Genomic DNA, 22241 nt, shown 5'->3' with positions numbered 1-22241 from the left:
AATGCATACACACTTCAGGAAAAGAAAAACTTCTAAAACATATAACACTTTGAATACTACATTTATTATGTTATATATTGATATATGATAATATTATTGATATTTTATTAATATAAAATACATCATACTATTTTTTTCTGAAGTGTGTATAATTTATTTTTGTCTAAATGTATTAATAGTAAAAAAAAAAAAAGGCTTACATACTGTAGCAGCACAGCAGGTGATGACTAGACTCGGTGTTGTTCCCTCCTTCACCACATGGTGTCGCCAAACACAATCTTTTCTCTCACTCAGGCATTCTTCAAATCCTGACCTGTTTAATTGTTAAAAAACAATCACATGGTTTCAGTTGGACAGACAGATGACCAGGTAGTGTCTAAACATTAGCAACAATACTAAAACAAGCTGGTCTTTAAATCAACTATGCAAATCCTTAAAAGTTTAAACAATCCAGATACTAAAACCTCACCTGCTGCTTCTGTTGTGTGAGATTGTGTTTATTAGAGAAAGTGTAATGCACATTGCCCTCTGCCATATTTACTCTCAGTAAAGAAAAAACAACAGCCTGACCTTTAGACACACGTCCGCTCCAAGATGAGAGCAATACGGAAAAAATGTCAACGGAAATCTGAAATGGAAAAAGACCTGAAAGAGCTGGAGAGGTGTAGTGTAGAGTGGTAGCGTTTCTTTTACGCCTGTAGTACAGGGTACAGTATACACACACTTTTACTACATTTTACTTTTTAAAATTTAACTTCATCATTGCTGTAATTATTAAAAAAAAAAAAAAAAGGTTTTAGATAATACAGCTGTAGAAAAAAATCAAAATTCTTGTTAATGTTCATAAATAAATATATACAGTATAACTATACATATAAAATATCTTTCTATTGTTGCTTTATATGCATCCACTAAATATAAATTAATTAAAAAAAAATATATGTTACTAAATGTTTTTTATTTGGTTGTATGTCTTTTCATAATTTATGTGTTGTTACATCTGTCCACATTTAGGTATTTTTGCACTGCTCTTTTATTTTAACTAGAAATAATAATACAGACAGGATTAGAAAACATCTCATAAACACAAGACGTGGAGCAAAAGTGACTTGTGATATTATTTTATTTGCACAAGTTATCAGTATTAGTTTGAACTTTTATGAACGTTTATGTTTATATTATAGTTTTAATCATGCATCATACTGTAAGTTAGATGGAGACCGATGACCTGTGGTGACCTTTAACATCCGAAAGAAGCAGCAGAAGAAAATTAATAACATATATAATTTTAATTTAACAGTATATATTTGTAATAAGAATGTAAATTTTGTATGTTTATTTTTTTATTTAAAATTAAAATAAGAAAGTGTATATATCTACTAATGCATCATGTTCTATTATTGTAGTAATACCTTGTACAATTGTACAATTAGAGACACGGTGGCCGTTTACTGACCCATGTGACCTCATTAATCCTCTAACTGGGTTAAATTAACAGACAGAGTTAAAGTCTTTTCCTTTTTGATGTTATGTAACACACCTATGCCTTGATTTTTGGAGGTGGGCCAAAAACTTTTGTCAATCTCAGTACTTGTTTAGCAACACTGACACGTCCTGGTACTTACCGTTACTATAACAACAAGTCAAAGAAAGGGTTCAGTAAATCTTATGTACAGTACTGGTTCTGGTTCAGGGAGGTGTCCTGTAGTACCAGGAGGTTCCTCGAGTGCCAGCTGAAATAGAGGGTGGCGGTTAGGCCCGGGCCGGAGCAGGGGTGTGTGTGTGTGTGTGTGTGTGGGTAAGAGGGGGGAGACGGGGTTATGAATGTAGTGCAGATATCTGATATCCTGGGGCAGGCATGTGTCCTCCTCCTGCGTCACGCCTGCACTGGGACACGCCTTTTCCTCCAGTCAAGGGAGGGAGAAGCTCCGGGTTGCCAGATTGACACTTTATCTTTTTCATCACATCGTTCTGAAACCTGTATGTCTGCTCTGTAGGACGCTTTTTGGGGATTTGACCACAGCGTGGACGGATCCTCTGATCTGATTGGTCAGTAGTTACTGCCACTAGCGTGTGACATCATTTGAATCGTTTCCATAGTAACAGTTAATTTGCTTGTCAATTCAAGCGTTTAATAAACATTTTAAAGTGTTTTTTTTGTTGCACAATGTTTATGTAACTGTTAAGGAAGGAGTCTCCAGTGTCAGCACTTTCTCACACTCATGGGTCTTTGTAAAGCAGGAGTTTATACTTCCTTATTCTTCTTTATTCGTCTTTCTTAATAACATGATAACTTGCATGATAATAATGTAATAATAAATTAAATGATGTAGCTATGAATCGTTAATGGTCCTTTAACAAGTGATTAATTGTAATTGTTAGGCTGTGGTATCAGAGGAATAAAACACTCCAGAGTGTACGATCATATGAAGAATAATCCACTTTAGGGCTTGGCGTCACCTGACCCTGCTGGGATTTATGTTTGTATTATTTGCGTAGAGATGGCTTGTTGGTGTTCATACTGAAAACCAAAGAAACACAAAAAAAATATGAGTTGTAATTACAACATTGCGATTTCATTACGACAGCATTAATTAAAAAAAAATGTGCATTTTTAATATGAAATTTTTCATGGTTTATTACATCATCGTTAAGTACATAAGGGACAAATAGAATCTTGTAAATATTTGCGTGAATTTTAGAATTTTGTAGGTCCTGTTTTACTGTAATGACTTGTTTGTGTAAGACCTGGAGATAATCCCTCATCTAAACACACAACTCGACCCAAACGTGGCTCTTTCAGTCATCATAACACTGAGCATTAGGTTTTGCATGAATATTATTCCTAACTACCGAGCTAGCTAATATTTCCAGAAGATACCTATACAAAAGTGTCCCTCCTGGTCTCTTGTTTTATATGATGATTGTCATTTTACAGTTCAAAGAAAAATGTAAGTAACATTTCTGTGCTAGGACGTACCATATATTTTATCATTGTCTGTAATAATCCGGCTCTGCAGTAAAATATAAATTAACTGGATTTCCACAGTTTGATAAAGTAGCTTTGGTAACATTAGGTCTTTTTTCGCAGATGATGCTAGCTCATACATTAGCTAGCTACTTTATCTAAAAAGGTGGTTTGACTCCAACTTTGGTTTTTTAATTCAAGAGTGGCTACAAGTTACACTCGTAAAGTAGCTTCAACAATGCCACATTGAAACATTCTGGTATATATATATATATATATATATATATATATATATATATATATATATATAAATTATAATAAGATAATAAAAATTAATAATTGTATATATATATATATATATATATATATATAAAACAGAAATTCTGTTTTTGGGCGGTGGCGGGCCGATTTTTGCACAGTAGGCAAATCAAAGGTAGGCAACGTCATCATCAACGTTTATGTCATACTGTGGGCGTGTCACTGGTGTTCTTCACTAAAAATGACAGTAGGCAGCGTCATATACGGTGAAAATAATATGTCGGGCCGAGCTCATAGTTACTGAAACCCCGAAACAAACCCCAAAGTATCTACACCGAGGTACGACAGAGCAGCATGAGAAGTGGCAGCGAGTTGACCACACAGTCCTTTCTGACATCATGGGAGCACACAGGCATCAGGATCTAACATCTAGTAGATATAGTGTACATAAAAAAATTTAATCTAGTCAGCCAAAAAATGTATACACACAGGGGAAAAATTGTATGATGTAAATTATATTAATATTATATTAATATTACTAATATTATGATAATGTTATCATATATATATATATATATAACGTATAGCAAAACATTTTGTATTAATATATTGAAGTTTATAAGTATACAGTAAGTTTTTTCGAGTTTTATTTTCTTCTTGACACAGGACAGGGCAGGTTCATGTCTTTATAATACCACGGCGCACATTTTAAGAGTTCAATTTTTTTTTTCAGTTACATTATGGGTGATTTTTTAATTATTATTTGTTATTATAATTTGTTATTAACAGATCTGGCAACCAGGGCAAGCGCTGCAAAAGAACATGGCAACCTCTGAGCAGCTCCATATGCCATTTATCTGCTGGATCTGGCTGCCATAGGTGGCAGTGTGTGTGTGTGTATGTGTGTGTGTGTGTGTGAGAGAGAGAGAGAGAGAGAGAGTGTGTGTGTGTATGTAAGTGTGTGAGTGTGAGTGAGTGTGTGTGTGACACACTGAACGAGGGGAACGACTAGGGCTGGGGAAGGAAGGATAAAAAAACGATGGCAAAGTGAAAGCAGAGAGCCTGGATCAGCCTGGGGTTCAGTGAAAGGGGAGAGAGGAACCAGTGAGGAACCTTCATCCACCTCCTCCTCCTCCTCCCTCTTCTTCTTCAACACCACCAGCACCACCTCGTCTTTGTGGTTGTTGGTCTTTTTTTCTTTTCTGACATGCATCATCATCATCATCATCACAGACACCAGCACCATCTTCACCAGCACCAGCACCACCATCACCACCATCACCGTTGGAGTAGGATGTAGACCCCTGGGCCTGCTCAGAACAGCACACCGTTTGAATGGGACGCTTTTTCTCTTCTTGTGTCTCGGATTGAGGATTCTCTCGGTGATGAAGCTTGTTCCGTGGAGCCCGAGAGAACCCGGGAGCGCGCCTGGCTTACCGGACCGCACGAGCGGCAAACGGACCGGATTTAGACTTTAATTCGGATTTTTGATTATTATTTTTTTTTTATTTCGGGCTGAATTGAGGAAAAAGAGGCGAATTCGGGGCCTGGGGAGGAGCCTGGAGATCCATCTCTTCTTTTTTTTAAATATAGATTTCAATCTTCTGAAAGCATCTCTCCTGCGTGCTTTGTAGCGACTCGGAACCGGATCGTGTGTGTGTGTGTGTGTGTGTGTTTTGTGGTGGTGGTGGGGAGGTTTTTTTTTTTTTTTTTTGATGGAGCTGGAGAACATCGTTGCTAACACGGTGCTCCTTAAAGCCAGAGAGGGTAAGTTGAGAGATTTCGGATTGAACAAACCCAAACACACACACACACACACACACACACACACACTTTTATTCATTATGTATTATTATTATTATTTTGTTTAAATATATATATTGTTGTCTTGTTGTAGCAAATGTGTCTGTTCTAGTGCTCATGTTGCTCCGGTACACACTCTCTCTCTCTCACACACACACACACACACACACACGATGATCAGGAGCGGTATGGGTGAGGGTGCAGGGTTAAAGAAAAAGCCGACATGAAAGGGGGGCGGCGGTGGCTCTCTGCTACATTGTAGCGCCGCACGCGCAGTTCTAAAACGGCTTTTCCCTCTCAGATCCGTCACTTCAAAGCGTTCGCGCGTGACCCGCAACATCAATCGCATTTCAAATGTAACGCGTCAATTTTAATACCAAATACACGCTCACCAGTGTAGTGTGTGTGTGTGTGTGTGTGTGTGTGAGAGAGAGAGAGTGCGCGTAAAAAATGGCACCTCAGACATTCACACATTACATTACATTACATAACACAGAACAATACAAGACAAGACAACATGGCTTCCTGTATATACCTTTCTGTGTGTGTAGTGGAGTGTGTAGTGGAGTGTGTAGCGCTAGCTCTCAGAACACCTTCCCTGATGTTGTGAAGAGAAAGACCTGCTCTGCTCTAGCAGCCACTAAAGCCACAGTAACCGCTACTTCCTTCTAGCCGAGGCCTCCACACGGCCATTACTGTACACCCTCAGCACATATGCTGCTCCATATGTTCACCCTGTCACTGCTCACACCGAACCGCCGTGTCGTACTTAACAGCACAGGTACGGTGTTGGGTCGAAGCTGCCAGGGCGAAAACCATCACGGCGGTAGAAGAGTGTCACGGGGATCACAGGGATCGTGATAACCCGCCAAGAGGGTTTCAGTGTCTCGGCGGTGTGAAAAATGGTTGAAAATGTACCATTATCAAAGCAGCGTAATGTGCTAGCAGGGACCAGGTTTACAGTACATGTTAGAACGTCAGAAGATAAAATGGTTAGTTTTTTTGTGAAGTGTAAATGATCCCGTGATACTGATCCCACCATTATCTCGTAATATTTTGATCTATATATCTCACAAAGGATTGAAATTATTTGTGCATTTTAAAACATTGTACATTATGGTTGTACAAGAGCAGATGTGTATGTGTACTGTATATACAGTAGGTCAGCATGTTAACATGATAACACTGCGAAACGTACGACACCGTGTGAAGTCGTGACAAAAAAAATGTGACAAAAAATACTCTGATGATGTTTACGTTACAATGTATTAACAGCCATCTTAACAAAGTTTAAACGACTGACGTGAAATAAGTTGAAATGTAGACATAACATATATCGGGTTATATTTGTGATAAACTCTTTATTATAATTATTATTTTTATATTTATCCTAGGTGTTCTGTTATAGAGAAGGTTACATGCTAATATCTAAAACATCTTGCGGGTATGTTGTGTGTGAGATGTAAAAAGGTGTCAAAATAACCTTATTGAGAACTCATACTGTACTGTATATGCTGTTGAACGTACCTTAGCTGATATCTGATATTCAGTACTTCCTGTTTACACTTGCTTACTTCCTGTGCCTGGTATCAGGACTTAGTATGAGATTTCGATCACACTTGTAGCACTTCTTCTTCTTCTTTTTAAAAAGTAAATTATAATTATTTTTTGCTAATTTTGATTATCAAAAAGCAAAGGAACTTGTTTTTAAAATGCAGCATTATTTGGTTACCATGCAACCCCAAAATCCAACCCCCAATACCCCCCCCCCCCCACCCAACTGCTTGAGCCTGTGCTCTCAGCTGTGGGGTTTTTTGTTGTTGTTGTTTTCTTGTCTTTTGTCCATGATTATGTCATCATTCATGCCTCAAGATTACAAAATACGAAGCGTATGAACCTCATACGCATGGTTTCCACCACTCCTGTGGCCTGATTCGTTACCCAGAATCCCCCTGGGCGCCAGACACGGCTCTGTACTGCGTATCGCCGTCATTCCCCATTAGCTCATGGTTTACCAGATGTAAATCTGTTTTTCTCATTTTACGTCCATCATCTTCTTGCTGGATACAAATGCTCACGCTTGAGACAAAGTGTGAACCGGGTCAGCGTACAGCTGCGTGGTGTTATTTTTAAATGAACTGTTTGTTAAGTAGGATAAGTAGTCGTATGTTGACACTGTTGACTATTATCATCCACATTGCTTCTGGAATTTTAACAAGAAGAGGAAATTAACGAGACCTCCTGACCAATCGGATTCGAGATTTACTCCTAGTGTAATAAAATAATTAAGGTGAAGCTCTGTTTGAAATGTGGTTTATTTAAAACTATGCAAAAATGAGCCTAGATGCTTTAAGATTCTAGAATCCGTAGTGTTCTTAGAATTAAAAAAGGGAGGAAAATGGAGATGAATAAGAAGGAATTTTGTACTCAGGATGTGTTCGGAGGTCAGCGCGAGTCTGCGCTTAGTTTCGCGGAGAATCAAACCACTTGTAGTCGTGGGAAACAGATTCCAGAGTGCAGTGGAAAATTTTTTGGCCAGGCCAGAATCACATTAGTCTTCCTGTCTGGAGCGAAATCGACGGAGGAATGGCGGTCTGTGGATGCCAGCGCTTAGCATCTTGTGTTCCTTTCTTTTGAAAGATTGATGTTGGGAAACGACAACAGAAGGCTTTTGGGGGCTGAACACACACTCTTGGCTGCTTCAAAGGAAAGAAAGCTGTGCTTCATTGATATTAACTCGATGATCGTTCCCTAACTTCTGACTGCATTTTAAAGGAATGTTTCGAGCGAACATGCTCACACGGCTGACTGCACTGCAAACCCGGGCCGCTTTTCCCAATCCAGCAGGACTCCATGTGTACGAGGCCTTCACGCGGATGTTCACGTTTTGGACCTTTAAAGCAGCCTTGTGCAAAAGGAACCTTGGACGAGCTAGAATACTTAACTGTATAACTCACACATATATGTAGTTCTTCCCCAACCTGTTTCCATAAAGTTTAAAGCATACAGTCGTACAGAATGTCTTCACGCTGTAGATTTACAGTTAAAATTCACTGTTTCCAAACCAAACAGCTCCACGAAGACATGGTGTTTTAAGAGAGAAGAACTCGAGGCTCCTGCATAGAGACCTCACCGAACTCAACCCTAGTGAAATGAATCACCTTTGGGATGAACTGGAACTAGAGCCTATTTGACATCCAAATATCAGTTCACTAATGCTCCTGTAGAATGTGTGGATGCACACATTTCCACACAGCCTCGCTCTAACATCTAAAACAGGAAGATTTTCAGAATGGGTCATAAAGTGGGTGTGATGGATAGGGGTGCACAAACTTTTGCACAGGGTATAAAGAAAAAGCAATGTGGATGATAATAGTCAACAGTGTCATAGGCCAGGGGTAGCTCAGCGGTTAAGACATTGGACTATGGGTTGGAAGGTCCCAGGTTCAAACCCCACAACCACCAAGTTGCCCCTTGAGCGCAGCCCTTAACCCTCAACTGCTCAGATGTATAATGAGATAAAAATGTAAGTCGCTCTGGATAAGACTGGTTTACTTATACTGGAGATAAAAAGAAGATTTGAAACAAGAATTAACGTAGTTTTTAGAGAATAGTCAAACGTAGGACACATCAAGAATTAACCCTAAGCCGAATAGTATATGCTGTCAGGTGTAAATTATTTTGTATCGTATCGACGATGCTTATCATTTACACCTGTATGATTTAAATTTGTGGATTTTTGTCTCATTAGGCAGGCATTTCTTATAATTTTACTATTTTTATTATTATTTTCCATGCCTCAAGATTACAAAAAATGAATTTAGTGTGCTTTGGACGCAGCCTCCATGTAGCTCACGCTCTTATCCCCTACCCAGAATCCTCCTGGACGTCAGACACAGCTCTGTACATTCAGTTCAGGTTGTTGTTGTCGTCGTTGTCATTGCTCATTAGCTCAGAGTTTACCATAAACGAGCAGGCTTTGACAGAGGCTTTATATACAGAGGCCCGGAGAAGGCCGCTAACGTTAGCCATGCATGTTTTTCACTAATCCTGAGAATTCAGCGAGCTTGAGAGTCGTGACTCTAAACTCAATGGGGAATGGCTCTGGTCCAGTTGTTTTTCTTTAAACTTCCTCTGGAATGCTAAATGAATCTCTCAGGCTGCTTTCGCCGGGACTTCAGACGAGCTTGTACCAGAGTCCGTGTTGTACAAGTTCCTCCTAGCATGTTACAAAACGTTTTGAGCAAATGGTTTCAACTACAACGTGTTTTTCAGAACATCTGCAGCTCCAGCTTGAGTTTCGTTCAGCATCACAACCGGAAAATGTTTTAAAGTTGAAACAAGAGCTGCACGATTTAATAAAAAATAAATATATGTTGTGATTATTTTAACACTTATTTCAATTTAAACTGCGATATTTAACTATTAAATTACTATTTTCTTTTCAGGAAAAAATGCTTAAATTATCGTCAAACTCTATAAAAACTGCCAACTAGGCATATATTATCTATAATAAATTGCAGCCTGAAACATTGTAAAAAAAACAAGAGATCGCACCTCCTTATTTAGCAAGCTAGTGACTGAGCGCATATGACTATCTGGTGTAAATTTAGTTGTTTAGTTTTTATTAGTACCAAAACGTCTGACGTAAATGTTGACATGCTGTGTAATTATGTAGCCTCATACGTAGCCTCAGTGTTGCTGTCTTTAAATTATATATTACCTAGCTGCTAGTGAGCTAGTTAGCAAGCTGTTTTGCCATTATAGCTTGTAGAAGGAGCATAAGGACAAATTACTTTAAATATATATATATGTAAAAATAATTCTTTTTTTTCTTTTATTTTGTTAGCTTTACCCTGGTGTAGTGGGGGAACATAAACTCACCATGTGCATATTTCTAAAACCAAACATGATGAATGAGTAAATGTGAGAGAAACAATTTTACATTTAATATTTTATTTTTTGCCAAATTATTTCTTTAGTTAGCCTGCCGTAGTTAGCGTAGACACAAACTGGCTTGTGCTAATAATAATTGTGTTACTAATGGTGTGGATTTTTTGGGGGGGTTTAGTTAAAATGCTGTGTGTTTGTATGTGATTTGAGCCCAGTTAAGTGACAGTTTGTACATTTGTGTGTGTGTGTGTGTGTTTGACTACACTGACAGCTTGTCTGCAGCTTGAAGCTTCATTCACAGGGTTTGTGTCAGCAAAATTGTGTGTGTGTGTGTGTGTGTGCGTGTTATTCATTGGTTTGTTGATCGCGCTGCCTATCGAACTGAAAATGAGGCACGCACAGCCTCTTCATTCCAACTGTCCATCGCACAGTGTATAACAGGAAAAGCACAGTTTACAAGCCACGCTGTGTGTTTACACGGATGAAGGCACGCTTCCGAAATCACTAGAGGACTCAGCCTGCACTGCGCGAGCCCCAAACTAAATAAAGAGCTCATCAGCGGCGGCCATTACTCTCCTGCCTGGAGACGTATTTGGCCACGGACACAAGCGTTCAGTGGTTTTATTTCACCTTAACACTGCATCATGTGCTGTAATATTTACAGGACTGACGTTAATGGGGCTTTTAATCATAACCATCATCAACACATCTCAGTATTAAGTTAATATTTTTTATATAATATAATAATTGCTGAATTTTGCTAAATAATTGCTGAAAATTAATTCTATAATAACATTGTCTGGTTTGGTTCTGCTCAACAAAGCCGTGTTCTTCTGTGTGCTTAATTGGCATCGTAAACTAAGTTACAAGTTAATGCTAGGTAGCAGTATAACCCTTTTACAGCACGAGGCCACAGATAGTGACCTGCAGAAAAAAAGAATTCAGATGTAAATGTCGATGTTATAGATGATTTTGTCTCGGTTTGTTATACAAACGTTATGTCGTTATGTATTTAGATTCTCCAGTGTTAGTGAACTAACTAGCTAGCATGCTAATCAACTTATAGATTAAAAAAAATATATTTTCTCAATGATTTACTTGGACATATGAAGCAAATGTTGTTATGTCTAATAATTTTACTGTAACTAACCAGCTGCTACAGTAGGATTAGCTACTACGAACTTAGCTGATATTTAACAAACCAGGGTGTCTTTGTAGTGTGATATTAGTTGTACAAAATTCTTTTATTAATATTGAAATGTAAATATTCTCAATGATTTAGTATCATTTTAAATGTTGCTATGATTTTAGTTCGTTCAGCTCAGCTTCAAGTTATTTAGCTTGCTACGGTTGCAGCCAGACATATATGTTGTAAAACAGGTATATTCTAAGCGACAGAAATACATTCTAACCGATGCTTTTTAAAACTCAGCAGTGTCGCGACACCATGAGAATCTGCAAAATATGTCAAAAATCTGATTGTCTTGCAGGTGACAGTTATTTCTGTTTTATTGTCGTACCTGTAATGATAAAAAAAAAAAACCTACAGGTGTAAACTCGTGCACCAAACCTGCACATTTGCGTTTTCTGTTAGATTCCACAGAAATGACTCACACTTCTGATGATATGTTTCTAATAGTTTACAAGTTGTGACACAACATTGTCTGTTTTGAGTGTGGTGAAACCCATGACACTTGAGTTAGCTGTTGATGCTAACTGTAATTTCATTGCATTGTTGGTAGGATAGGGATTTTTAATTAGTCATTTGTGGACACATCTGAGTTAAATGTTAAACTAACTGGTGTTTTGGTTTTGTTTTTATTCTATGTGCTAGCTAAATTAGAGCAAAATCTTCTGTCAGTTTCTGTGGACTTTTAAAAAAGTTTAAAAACCGTGATACTACTCTTCTGTTTGTATGCATGACAGCTAATGGGTAAAATTATTTAGCTAGCCAACATAAAAACTGTACGTAATCAACAATGTCTGAGACCAAGTAACCATTCCCGGTATCTTGTAGCTAGTAGCTTTTTACTGAGTTCAAAGGTCTTTACAAATGTCAAATTCTGACAGAAAACTAGCTAGTATTACTACCTATTACTTAAGAAATTGTTCTAGCTTGTTAAAAAGCCATTAACCAGGTGCTAGTCATTTTAGAAAAGGAAAACAAAAATAAATAAACAAACATAATTTTAATTGTACAGCAGATCTGAGGCTAAAAATGTTGGTATGCCTAATACTTTGGTCTCATAGCCGATTGCTGGATATTTAGCTTAGCTGGCAGTGCTATGCAGGCTATTCGTACAAATAATTTTTTCTAGAATTCACCATGATAAACATATTCCTGTAATATATTGATAATCATGAAAACCTAGTCTACATTGTATTTTGTTAGCTAGTTAGCAAATTACTATGGCTATGTGATGAAATTTTCGCTGTGGAGATGGTTTTTTTTTTTGTTTAGCCTGTTTTATAGCTTGTTGCTAGCTAGTAGGTCAATATAATTATGCAAAACAATATTAGTTGTACAGTAATAAAGTTTTTATCCATAATTTACCAACACATCTGAGGTAACTGTTGATCCTTAGTCTAATTTTCAGTGTCATTATGTGTCTGGTTTGTTTTATAACCAGCTTCTATGAATATAGCTTGCTAGTTAGCGATATGGCTATGTGATGCAACTGTATTTTTACAAAGTCTTTTCTTATTAATTTAACAACATATGTGAGATAAATGTTGATATTTCTGAGGGCTTAGAATAATTTTCATTGTCACTCTGTGTTTAGCTTGTTTTATAACCAGCTGCTGGGTATTTAGCTTAATGTTTACTAGTAGGTCAGTATAGCTGTGCAATACAATATTAGTTGTACAGAAATAAAAGGTCTTTTATAAAAGTCTTTTATTAATATTTTACCAACCACATCAGAGTTAAACAGTGATATTTTGTAGGACTTGCTTTCATTCTCATTAGAGTCATTGTGTGTATTTTATTTGATAAGCAGGTGCTAGGTATTTAGCTTGCTAGTTAGCAAGTCAGTATAGCTATGCAATACAATTTTAGTTGTATAAAGACTTTTATTTATAATTTACCAACAAAACTGAGGTAAATGTTGAGATTTTTTATTTGAGGACTTACTCTTATTTTCAATTTTCTCATTTGATAAGCAGCTGCTAGGTGTTTCGCTTGCTAGTCAGCAAGTCAGTATGGCTTATATATGTGATGCAATTTTATTTCCACAAAGTCTTTTCCTAATAATTTACCAACATAATAATTTAGACTCATTTTCAGTGTCGCTGTGTGTTTAGCTTTCTCATACCCAGCTGCTAGGTCTTTAGCCTGCTAGTTAGCAAGTTGATGCAGCTATGCAATACCGTTTCAGTTGAAGAAAGACTTTTATTAATAATTTACCAACAAAACTGAGGTAAATTGTGATATTCCTGAGGGCTTAGACTCATTTTCAGTGTCACACCATGTTGAGTTTGTTTTATAACCAGCTTCTACGTATATAGCTTGCTAGTTTGCAAGTCAGTATATGAGTCAGTATTGCTACGTAATGCAACTGTATTTGTACAAAGCCGATGAGTTTACGGAACAAACCGCTTCAGATATATTGTTCTATTGTTTAAATTGTGTCATATTGTTTCACACACCGGCTAGTTAGTATACCGATGTGAAAGTCATCTTAGCACTCTAGCTCGCTGGGGAAGAGCGGTGTTGATTTTTCAGTCACACTCTTGTGTACTGAAGTACATGACATTAAATAAGAAAACACCTCCGGCTAACGCTAGCCCTGTCAGTGGAAGGAGTGTGAGCTGATGTAATGCTGTAGGGCTGAAAGGTTTCTTTGGGAAGACTGAAGCTGTTCAGCGTCACAGCGTTCAAACAAGTTCAGGGTCGTTTCCAAAATCATCAGTGAAGTGTGCAAAAGTCAACAAAACAGCAAACACTTCCTTATAAGGATGAAACATTCCCAATGTCACTCTTGTGACAGGAAAGCGTGAGCTAAGCGGACATCTCCGCCGAGTCGGGCTCGGGGCTCAGAGAGTTCTTTCTCTCTCTCGTTATCACCAAACGCAAGATTACAGTCAACAGATACAAAAAAAAGAAGGAAAGACAAATAAATGAAAGCATGTAGTCAGTACATGGACAAACAACAAATCGTCAAAAATGTAGGACGGAAAAAAAGGGGGGGTGTGAAGAAAAGAAATAACAAAAAAGGGGAAATAAAAGAGTAGAAATTTAGATGAATTTTACATTATCTACATGTAATGAGAAGGGAGACAGTTCAGTATACCTCTTGACACACACACACACACACACACACACACAGGTGGGAAGCTGAAGTTGAGGTCTGTGAGGTGGAATTTCGCCCAACGTTCGTTTCCTCTTCATGTTCAGGTCTCATCAGGGCTAAGGTCTGACTGCATGAGAACATTCTTCAACACTCTCACTGTGTATGTGTCAGGGTGTGTGTGTGTGTGTGTGTGTGTGTGTGTGTGTGTGTGTAAGCACCTTCAATCTGAAACTTGCCTAAGAGCACTTCTCATCATCCTCTCCCCATGCTGAGCACACTTTGTCTTGGGTGTGTGTGCGTGTGTGCGTGTGTGTGTGTGTGTTTCTGTGAATAGGGGGTGAATTCCTGTGCGAGTGTGTAATCTGATCCCGACCCCCCTCTGAGGCTCAGACGTTACAGAAAACGAGCCGTAACCCATAACAACGCCAGACAGGGCGCCATTACTTTTTGTACAAGAAGTAATGCAAGGGTGTGGCAGAGAGAGAGAGAGAGAGAGACCGATAAAGAGAAAGAAAGAACAAAGAACGATATAAATATAAAGGAGAGAAATACAGAAAGAAGAAACAGAGGAAAGAGAAGAAAAATCATATAGAGCTGGAGAGAGAGAGCGAGAGAGAGAGAGAGACAAAGACAAATGATTATAAATGAAGGTAGAGAAAGAAGAAAGGCAGAAAGATCGATAAAGAGTGTGAGAATGAGACCGAAACACTGAGAGTGAGACAGAGTGAAAAATAGATAGACGGAGCAAGAGAGAAAGAACAACGAATGATAGACAAGGAGAGGTAGAGATAAGAGAGAGAGAGAGAGAGAAAGAGAAATCACAGGAAAGAAGGAAAAGAATGATTTCAGAGAGAGAATGAGAGAGAAACGAAGAAAGACAAACAAAGAACTGTAGACATGGAGAGGTAGAGATGAAGACAAAAAAAAGACAGCAAGAGAGAGAGAGAGAGAGAGAGACAGGTCTCTGATCAGGGTGTGAGACAGGAAAATTCAAATGCAGACACAAAGGTTGCATCACCGTACCAGTTATGTCACACACACACACACACACACACACACACACTTTTGTCAGACACAGGTTAATGTGCTACCTGGCATGTGTAGTGGTTTTGCTTACTTTATGTGTGTGTGTGTGTGTGTGTGTGTGTGTGTGTGTGTGTGTGTGTGTGTGTGTGCGTGCATGCATATACAGTACTGCACGTGTTGGTGTGTGTGCGTGTTGGTCGGTGTATGTGTGTGTGTATACTGTACGTGTTGGTGTGTGTGCGTGTTGGTCTGTGTGTGTGTGTGTGTGTGAGCCCCACCTCTCTCTCTTATCACGGTTTGAAATAATTATTCGTGATGTAAGCAGCAGGTCTGAGCTCTGATTGGCTGTAATGGTGTCAGTGCTGTCGTAACTGTCTCAGCAGGACCTCGAAAACACACACACACACACACACACACACATATATATATATATATATATCCAGGTTGTAACTTGGGGAATATGTAGTATGTATGTGTGTGTGTGTGTGTGTGTGTGTGTGTGTGTGTGTGTTTTGTGCTTCTTTAATTGTTTGTTTCCATTCATTCATTCTTTCATTTTTTCCTTCTTTTGTCTTTTTTTGTTCTTCTGTTTGCTACTTTTTTCTTCCTTTCTTCACCTTCTCACATTTGACCTGTTTTATTTTTCTCACTTTTTTCTTCCTTATAAATTTTATTATTATTTATCCTTCATTTCTCATCCTGCTTTTCTTTTACTGCTCTGTTTTTTATTGTCACTCTGCGTACCTTCCTCTCGTTCCGTCGCTCAGCAGCAGCGTGAGCTCGGTATGAAACACTCGCTGGTATTTATGGCGCTGTGCTTTCAAGGGTTTGATCTTAATCTCCTTTGTAATGTTAGCGTTAGCGTTAGTGGTTTGGGACGCGCCCACAGTGACGTGCTCATGGTGAGCCGTCAGGTACGGACAGATAAGTGTGAATAAAATCTCTCCTTCTGCTCTCAGCACGCAGCCGAGTCTGTTAGCGATATACAGACGAGAGACGACCGTGGTGCCGTTACAGCCTAAAGCTCACTTACTGCTCCGGTCAGCAGGACGGGGAACAGCGACGCGGACACATGAGACAGGAGAGCGTTAGGGAAAGAGTGATGGTGAGAGATACAGGAGAGAGACAGTTGTGTAGAGAGAGAGAGAGGAGAAAGAGGAACACGTGAGACAGTTATGGAGAGAGTGAGTTACATGGAGAGAGAGAATTATGGAGTGTGAGAGAGAGATACAGGAGAGAGTTATGCAGAAGGAGTTATGAGGAAAGAGACAGTGGAGAAAATGAGAAAATAGGGGGAGTTATGAGGAGAGGAACCTTTGGAGGGAGAGAGACAGGAGAGACATATGGAGGGAGAGAGAGTTACAGAGAGAAAGATGTAGAGTGAGGGTTATGGAGCAAGAGAGACAGACAGGAGGAGATGAGTTATAGAGTGAAAGAGTTATGGAGAGAGCGGAGAAAAAGTAATGAAGAGAGACTGTTTTGAAGAGAGAGAGCGATAGAAGAGAGAGTAATGGAGAGAGAAAATAACGAAGAGATGGGAACGCTGATAATTCGTGGCGTCACTGCTGTTCCTGGGAAAGCACTCGTGCAGGAAGCTGACACAGAGCCACTCGTCTGTCTTCATCCCTCCTTCGCACTCACGCCGAAGGAGCCGCGCTGCTGTTCGGGACGCGTCCCAAATCTCACAGCATCTGAGTACACACTCTATCTTAGTGCACATGTGCAGATCATCATCTAATGAGGTCATCAGGTGTATGTGTATGTGTGTGTGTGTGTGTGTGTTTGAGCGGGGGGATTACAGAGTTCATAGACAGGATGGCGGGATGAGGAAAGAAGTTTGCTGGTGTCGAGGAGACAAAGAACAGCTGGAGAGGAAATCGTCCGGCGTCCAGTGAGGCTCGCTGTGATCACGTTGACCCCGTTTCCTCGACAACCGTGTCCTCCATGTGTGTGTGTGTTTGATTTCCATTTAGATAACTGTGCATGCACTTAAACACACTGCTAGCGGAAAAAGAGCCCACCATGACTTAAATCACACTCTATTCAGTATAAAGTGCACATAGACACTAGGAAGTAATGCATAGGGGCAACGCATGCAATATTGACTAATGTGCATGGTTTTGGACAAGTCCCCAATAGATGAAGACATAGCACTTGTTCAGACTTGTGTCCTGGTGCATGTAGAAGGGACAGGGGAGAGAGTGACACAAGGGTCTTTGTGTCATTAACAAGTGATGAAGTTTTAGCCTACTGTGATGTAAAATTTATGGAAATAAGATGCAAATATGTCCACACATACACACACACACACATACTTAATTACATCACTGTGTTTGTCTTTGGGACGTCAGTAGTTTTGTATAAACAAACAACCTAAATATGTTTTGTGAACCCTTTGTAGTTTCTATCCATTTTTTATTTTTATGCCTTTTTACAGTCAAAGCTGCTGTTATGGAGAACTAATCAACACCCGGCAACTAATCGGATTAGATGAAGTGGGCTTCTCGCTCCTAGCTTCGGAACTGATCGTAACGTTTATTTGCGTCTGATCCATTCGTCTTGTAGATACTTGTGTTCACCAACCTAGGCATCTGGCTTAATAAAGTATATATGAGTGGAAGGTGGACGATCGTCAGAGTTCTGGTCTTAGATAGATAGATGGATAGATAGATGGATAGATGGATGGATGGATGGATGGATAGATAGATAGGGTACTTTATTAATCCCAAAGGGAAACTGGTGTTCGTGATCCTGTCTCAGGATTATATCTAGCTCCGTCTTTCTTCAGGTCCCCTCATGGGATCAGGTTTCCCAGCTTCTGGCTTATTTTAATATTAAACTTCTGTTGAGGAAGAAGTTTGCGTAGTGCTTGAGTAAATGTTTGCCTCTGATTACATAAGTAAAAGTTCAGCTCTGTGTGTATTTGTGTGTGTGTGTGTGTATGGGAGAGAGGGAGAGAGAGAAGTCTTCCTGTTATTAATCTAACTGACATAAGGAGGAGATCCTTCAGCGCGTGTTGACGTTAATGTGATCGTAGTGACGAGAAGCATAACTGTTGCGTCGCTTTAATCAGCGTCGTTAATAAACAATCACCTCACATGAGTGTCAAAGCCTTTATAAACGACGCTGGACGTCTGCTCGCGCTTGGTAAACACGAGCTCTGATGAGGCGTGACTGAGCCAAGGTCCAGGAACTAAAGCCTGGATCTACAGACTTTGATTAAACTAAAGATTCAGATCTGTCGATATTTCTGGCTCGCAAGTTAGATAGCGTCTTGTATTTCTGCTAAACACATTTTACGCTCGGTATCCCTCAGGGACCAGTACTCAGCCTGCTTAGTGTGAAAGAATATTCTCTACCTGGGCCAGATCGTGATTTAAATACAACCTGTAAGTTTTATGAAGCGTTGGTTCGGGAAGGGGGCAGGGCTAAAATATGCTTGTATGCTTAAAATATGGATGTAATTGAGTATAAATATTCAAAGAACGTGTGCTGTATGAGGTGGAGGAGATTCTAGAGTCTGTCGGGGCCATAGAGAAATGTGCAGGGGACCCCTTTAGGCAGCATTCATCACCATTATCATATTTATAAATAATAAATCAGGTTGCCAGCTCTCAGGGGGCCCCCTACTGGCCTGGAGCCTCAAGCAGTTGCCTGCCTTGCCTTTAGACAAGCGCCACCTCTGTCAAGATGCAATGAAAAAGGTGCTTCTAATTTTTGTTTTCTTGTTCATTAAAGGTTGTCAGGAAGGTTTACAAGATTTTATGTTAGATGTGCAATAATAACAAAAATGATACAAAGTCGCTAATTTCCTAATCAGGTGAAAGTAGTGAGTGCAAATAAAATCTTTAATCCATAAAAAATCAACAGCTTTTTCAAACAGGAAAATCACAGAAAGACAAAAACGATAAAACGAACAGCCACAAAGCTAAAAAAAAAACCGTCTTTAAATACCCTGAATGACGACCAAAAACAGGAAACAGGTGTGTTCGAGGTCTGCTGAGTAAATTCCAGACTAGATCTGGATCAGATCCAGTCAGATCGGAAAGGATCAAACACGATTGAAACCTGACGAGACACCTTCATCCTTAGTACCTGCCTGGTCTCAAGCTGGAAAACACTGTATTTAGTGCTCAAGACGAAAACGGATAATGGAATCGTTGTTCAAGTCGGAATTCCGAGTTGGGAATTTGCTTACTTGCCGGACTGGCAAGTAAGCAAACCCTTCACTCTACAACTGTTTAAAGTTTAAGTTTAAGTTGTGGATGTCTGCTCACCTCTGCCCTCAGGACATGACGTCATGTCAACATGTCTCACTGTAATGTAAATACAACAGTGCTTCACTACTCTGGATACGCTTCTAATTTAGATTAATCAATGTATGTATGTATACACGCGAGTTAATTAAATCCACAGTACTGAGTGACTGACTGTACAGTTCAGTGTTTTATTAAAGAAGTTTATTCATCATTGCTAGCTAGCAAACTAAACACATGGCATGTGCAGCATTTTCCCACTTTGTAGTTTAAAAATTATGAAATTCCATTTTCAGATTAGCATTTTTTATATATGCTAAATGATAATTGACATAGTACCATTTAGGCGATTATTGTTTATGTGTGATGCTAGCACAAAGTTCAATTTTAGCACCCTGTTAGAGCTAAGTGGTATATTGTACATGTACCGTATGTATGAACACCCCCAGTGTTCTCCTAGCACCTCATAATGATTTAGCCTGAAGTGTGTGCTAGTGAGCTAGTCAGACACGTTTCACATCTGATTAGCGGCTGCACTCTGTATTCCATTCTCACTTTCTTAAAATAACGAGCTTGGTGTTTCAGTGTTTACTAGCCGACCTGGCCTAATTAAGCCCAATTAAGGCTACCTAAATATAATGCCTGCTTATTCAGCTGGCCGGAATGTGTGCGCATGTGTGTGTGTGTGTGTGTGAAAGCAAGCTGGAGAATTTTTCCAAGTGTGGAATTCACAGATGTGGTGTGTAGTGGAACAGGAAGTGGTTGTTCTGCTAAACCGCCTGACCAAAATTACAAAAAAATACTACATAACATGCTGGTGTTAAACCATTTTCAGGTTCTTTTTCAGCTAAAAACACAAAGCAGATGCTTAGCGTTATCCGTCTCAAATCACGTGAGCGTAAGTCTGAAAAACTCAAACAAAATAAGCCTAATACGAATGATCTAAAATGCTCAGGTATGCGTATGCTGTAATATAAGCGGCTAAGTTCACTGACCCATAATGCACTACTTTGGAATAATTGTGGTATGAAATAAAGTATAGCGTAAGCTACGTCTTGTTAGAGAGCGTATATCTATGAGCCTGCTAGCTGGAAAACCTTAATTTAAGTTGATGCTAGCTTAGCACAATGCTAACCTTAACGCTCTTCTGGGACCGTGGCACTCCCTCGGAAACAGACCTATAGTTTTATTTAAATTTGTTAAACAAATATTTGAAAACTGAATGAAGGAGGATTGTTCTGATGATGTAGTAGCACCAAAGGTGATGTGTGTACATAAATACACTCCTGTGCTTGCACGGACACACATTCACTACAACAATGGTTATTCACATATACGGTATGTACGAATACTGTAGCTAAATTTTTCCTGCTACACACCGTTCTGTGATGTTCCTCAAGACACTTTTTTCTTATTTACTGAATTAACTAAAGCGTTAATATTTTACAATTTTCCAAAACAAAATAACATGTAACTTGTGTACATTTTACTACATAACTTTTATGAAGGTGTTATGTAGACATTACGTGCCGATATAGTAGTGATGGGAAGTTTGGATCATTTTAGTGACTTTTGTTCTTTTGATCACATGGAATAAAATAAATCGTTCGTCTCGGACTAAAAGACTCATTGAGAAGAACCGCTCGATTCTGTTCCCTGTGTACTGCACTGCATAGCGTCTATGGGAGTCACGTGACAAAAGAACGAACGATTCGGACTAGAAGACTTAAACGAATCACTACTCCTTCTTCACGTTAAAATCTCGTTCAAAAAGAACAAACGGTTCATGAACGTTCCATCACTCGTGTATAGTGACTTGACCTCCTCCACCAGCATCATAAAAACAACCCCTGGCTAGCTAGCTTGTGTTAAGTTGCTGTTAGATTTGTTAAATATAAACAAATGATTTATGTTTGTTAAATATAAATTGCCTGTTGCTGCATAATTTTATTACCACGACACAAAATGCTGTCCACCTAGGATCTGACTTTCCCTCAGCTCCTTTTTTACGAATATCGTCTGTAGAGTTTTCACACTACAGACATTTAGAAAATGTAATCAGTGCTGAAATTGATAATATTGCAAATTTTGCTGATATTGCTACTGTAACGCAACACTGGAAGTAATATCTCTGTACAATCAAATCTTCCTGCTGCGTAATCACACACACACATGCACGCACACACAATGTTAGATGCAGGAAATATCAGGTGTCTGTTTCACAAACACTCTATATGTGTGTGTGTGTGTGTATGAACAGTGAAAGTTTCTTAGCAGCTCAGCATTTCCGTCGTATTGTCTATCGTGTTTCGTTCAACGCGGCAGGTCTAACATCAGTAACGCTTTTGTAAGACCTTCAAAAATTCAGCAGTGCTAACTTGCAAGTTCACATCCGCTAGAGAGATAGCATAACTAGAAATGGCATGGGTCATCATATAAGGTATACAGTCATGCTAACGTTCTGCTAACATGAGAAATCTCATAGCCAAGTTCTGTTTCAATTAACAGTTTGTCAACAGTTTGTTGAATTCCATCAAGAAATGTATCTAGCTAGCATAGCAGAGGGTGTATAACTTGCTAGCTAGTTTGCTAGAGATAGCCAACTGTGTTAAACACAAAAGGCTACATTATACCTTGAGGTGTGATTAAATGGTAGCCGTTGGCTGTTTATTCTAATATGAGAAGCTAGCATTACGTACAACGCCTTTGCATAAAATTGTGATCCGCAGCTTCCTTGAATCGTTC

At 39.1% G+C, this 22241-nt stretch overlaps 1 protein-coding gene across 2 annotated transcripts in view; it reads left to right on the top strand.

Moving 5' to 3' along the window:
• Positions 1 to 4159: 4159 nt before the first annotated feature.
• The window catches only part of grk5l (G protein-coupled receptor kinase 5 like), a 41664-nt gene continuing 23582 nt past the window's right edge, over positions 4160 to 22241 (top strand). For both annotated transcript variants that reach the window (XM_053503453.1, XM_053503452.1), the window contains exon 1: positions 4160 to 4993. In XM_053503453.1, the coding sequence (XP_053359428.1) occupies positions 4942 to 4993 (52 nt within the window). In that variant the 5' untranslated portion in view covers positions 4160 to 4941. The remainder of the gene's footprint in view (positions 4994 to 22241) is intronic.

The sequence above is a fragment of the Clarias gariepinus genome, chromosome 9, assembly GCF_024256425.1.
Source record: "Clarias gariepinus isolate MV-2021 ecotype Netherlands chromosome 9, CGAR_prim_01v2, whole genome shotgun sequence".
Lineage (NCBI taxonomy): Eukaryota > Metazoa > Chordata > Actinopteri > Siluriformes > Clariidae > Clarias > Clarias gariepinus.
Note: the sequence above shows the minus strand (reverse complement) of the source record. Positions and strands in the feature narration are given on the sequence as shown.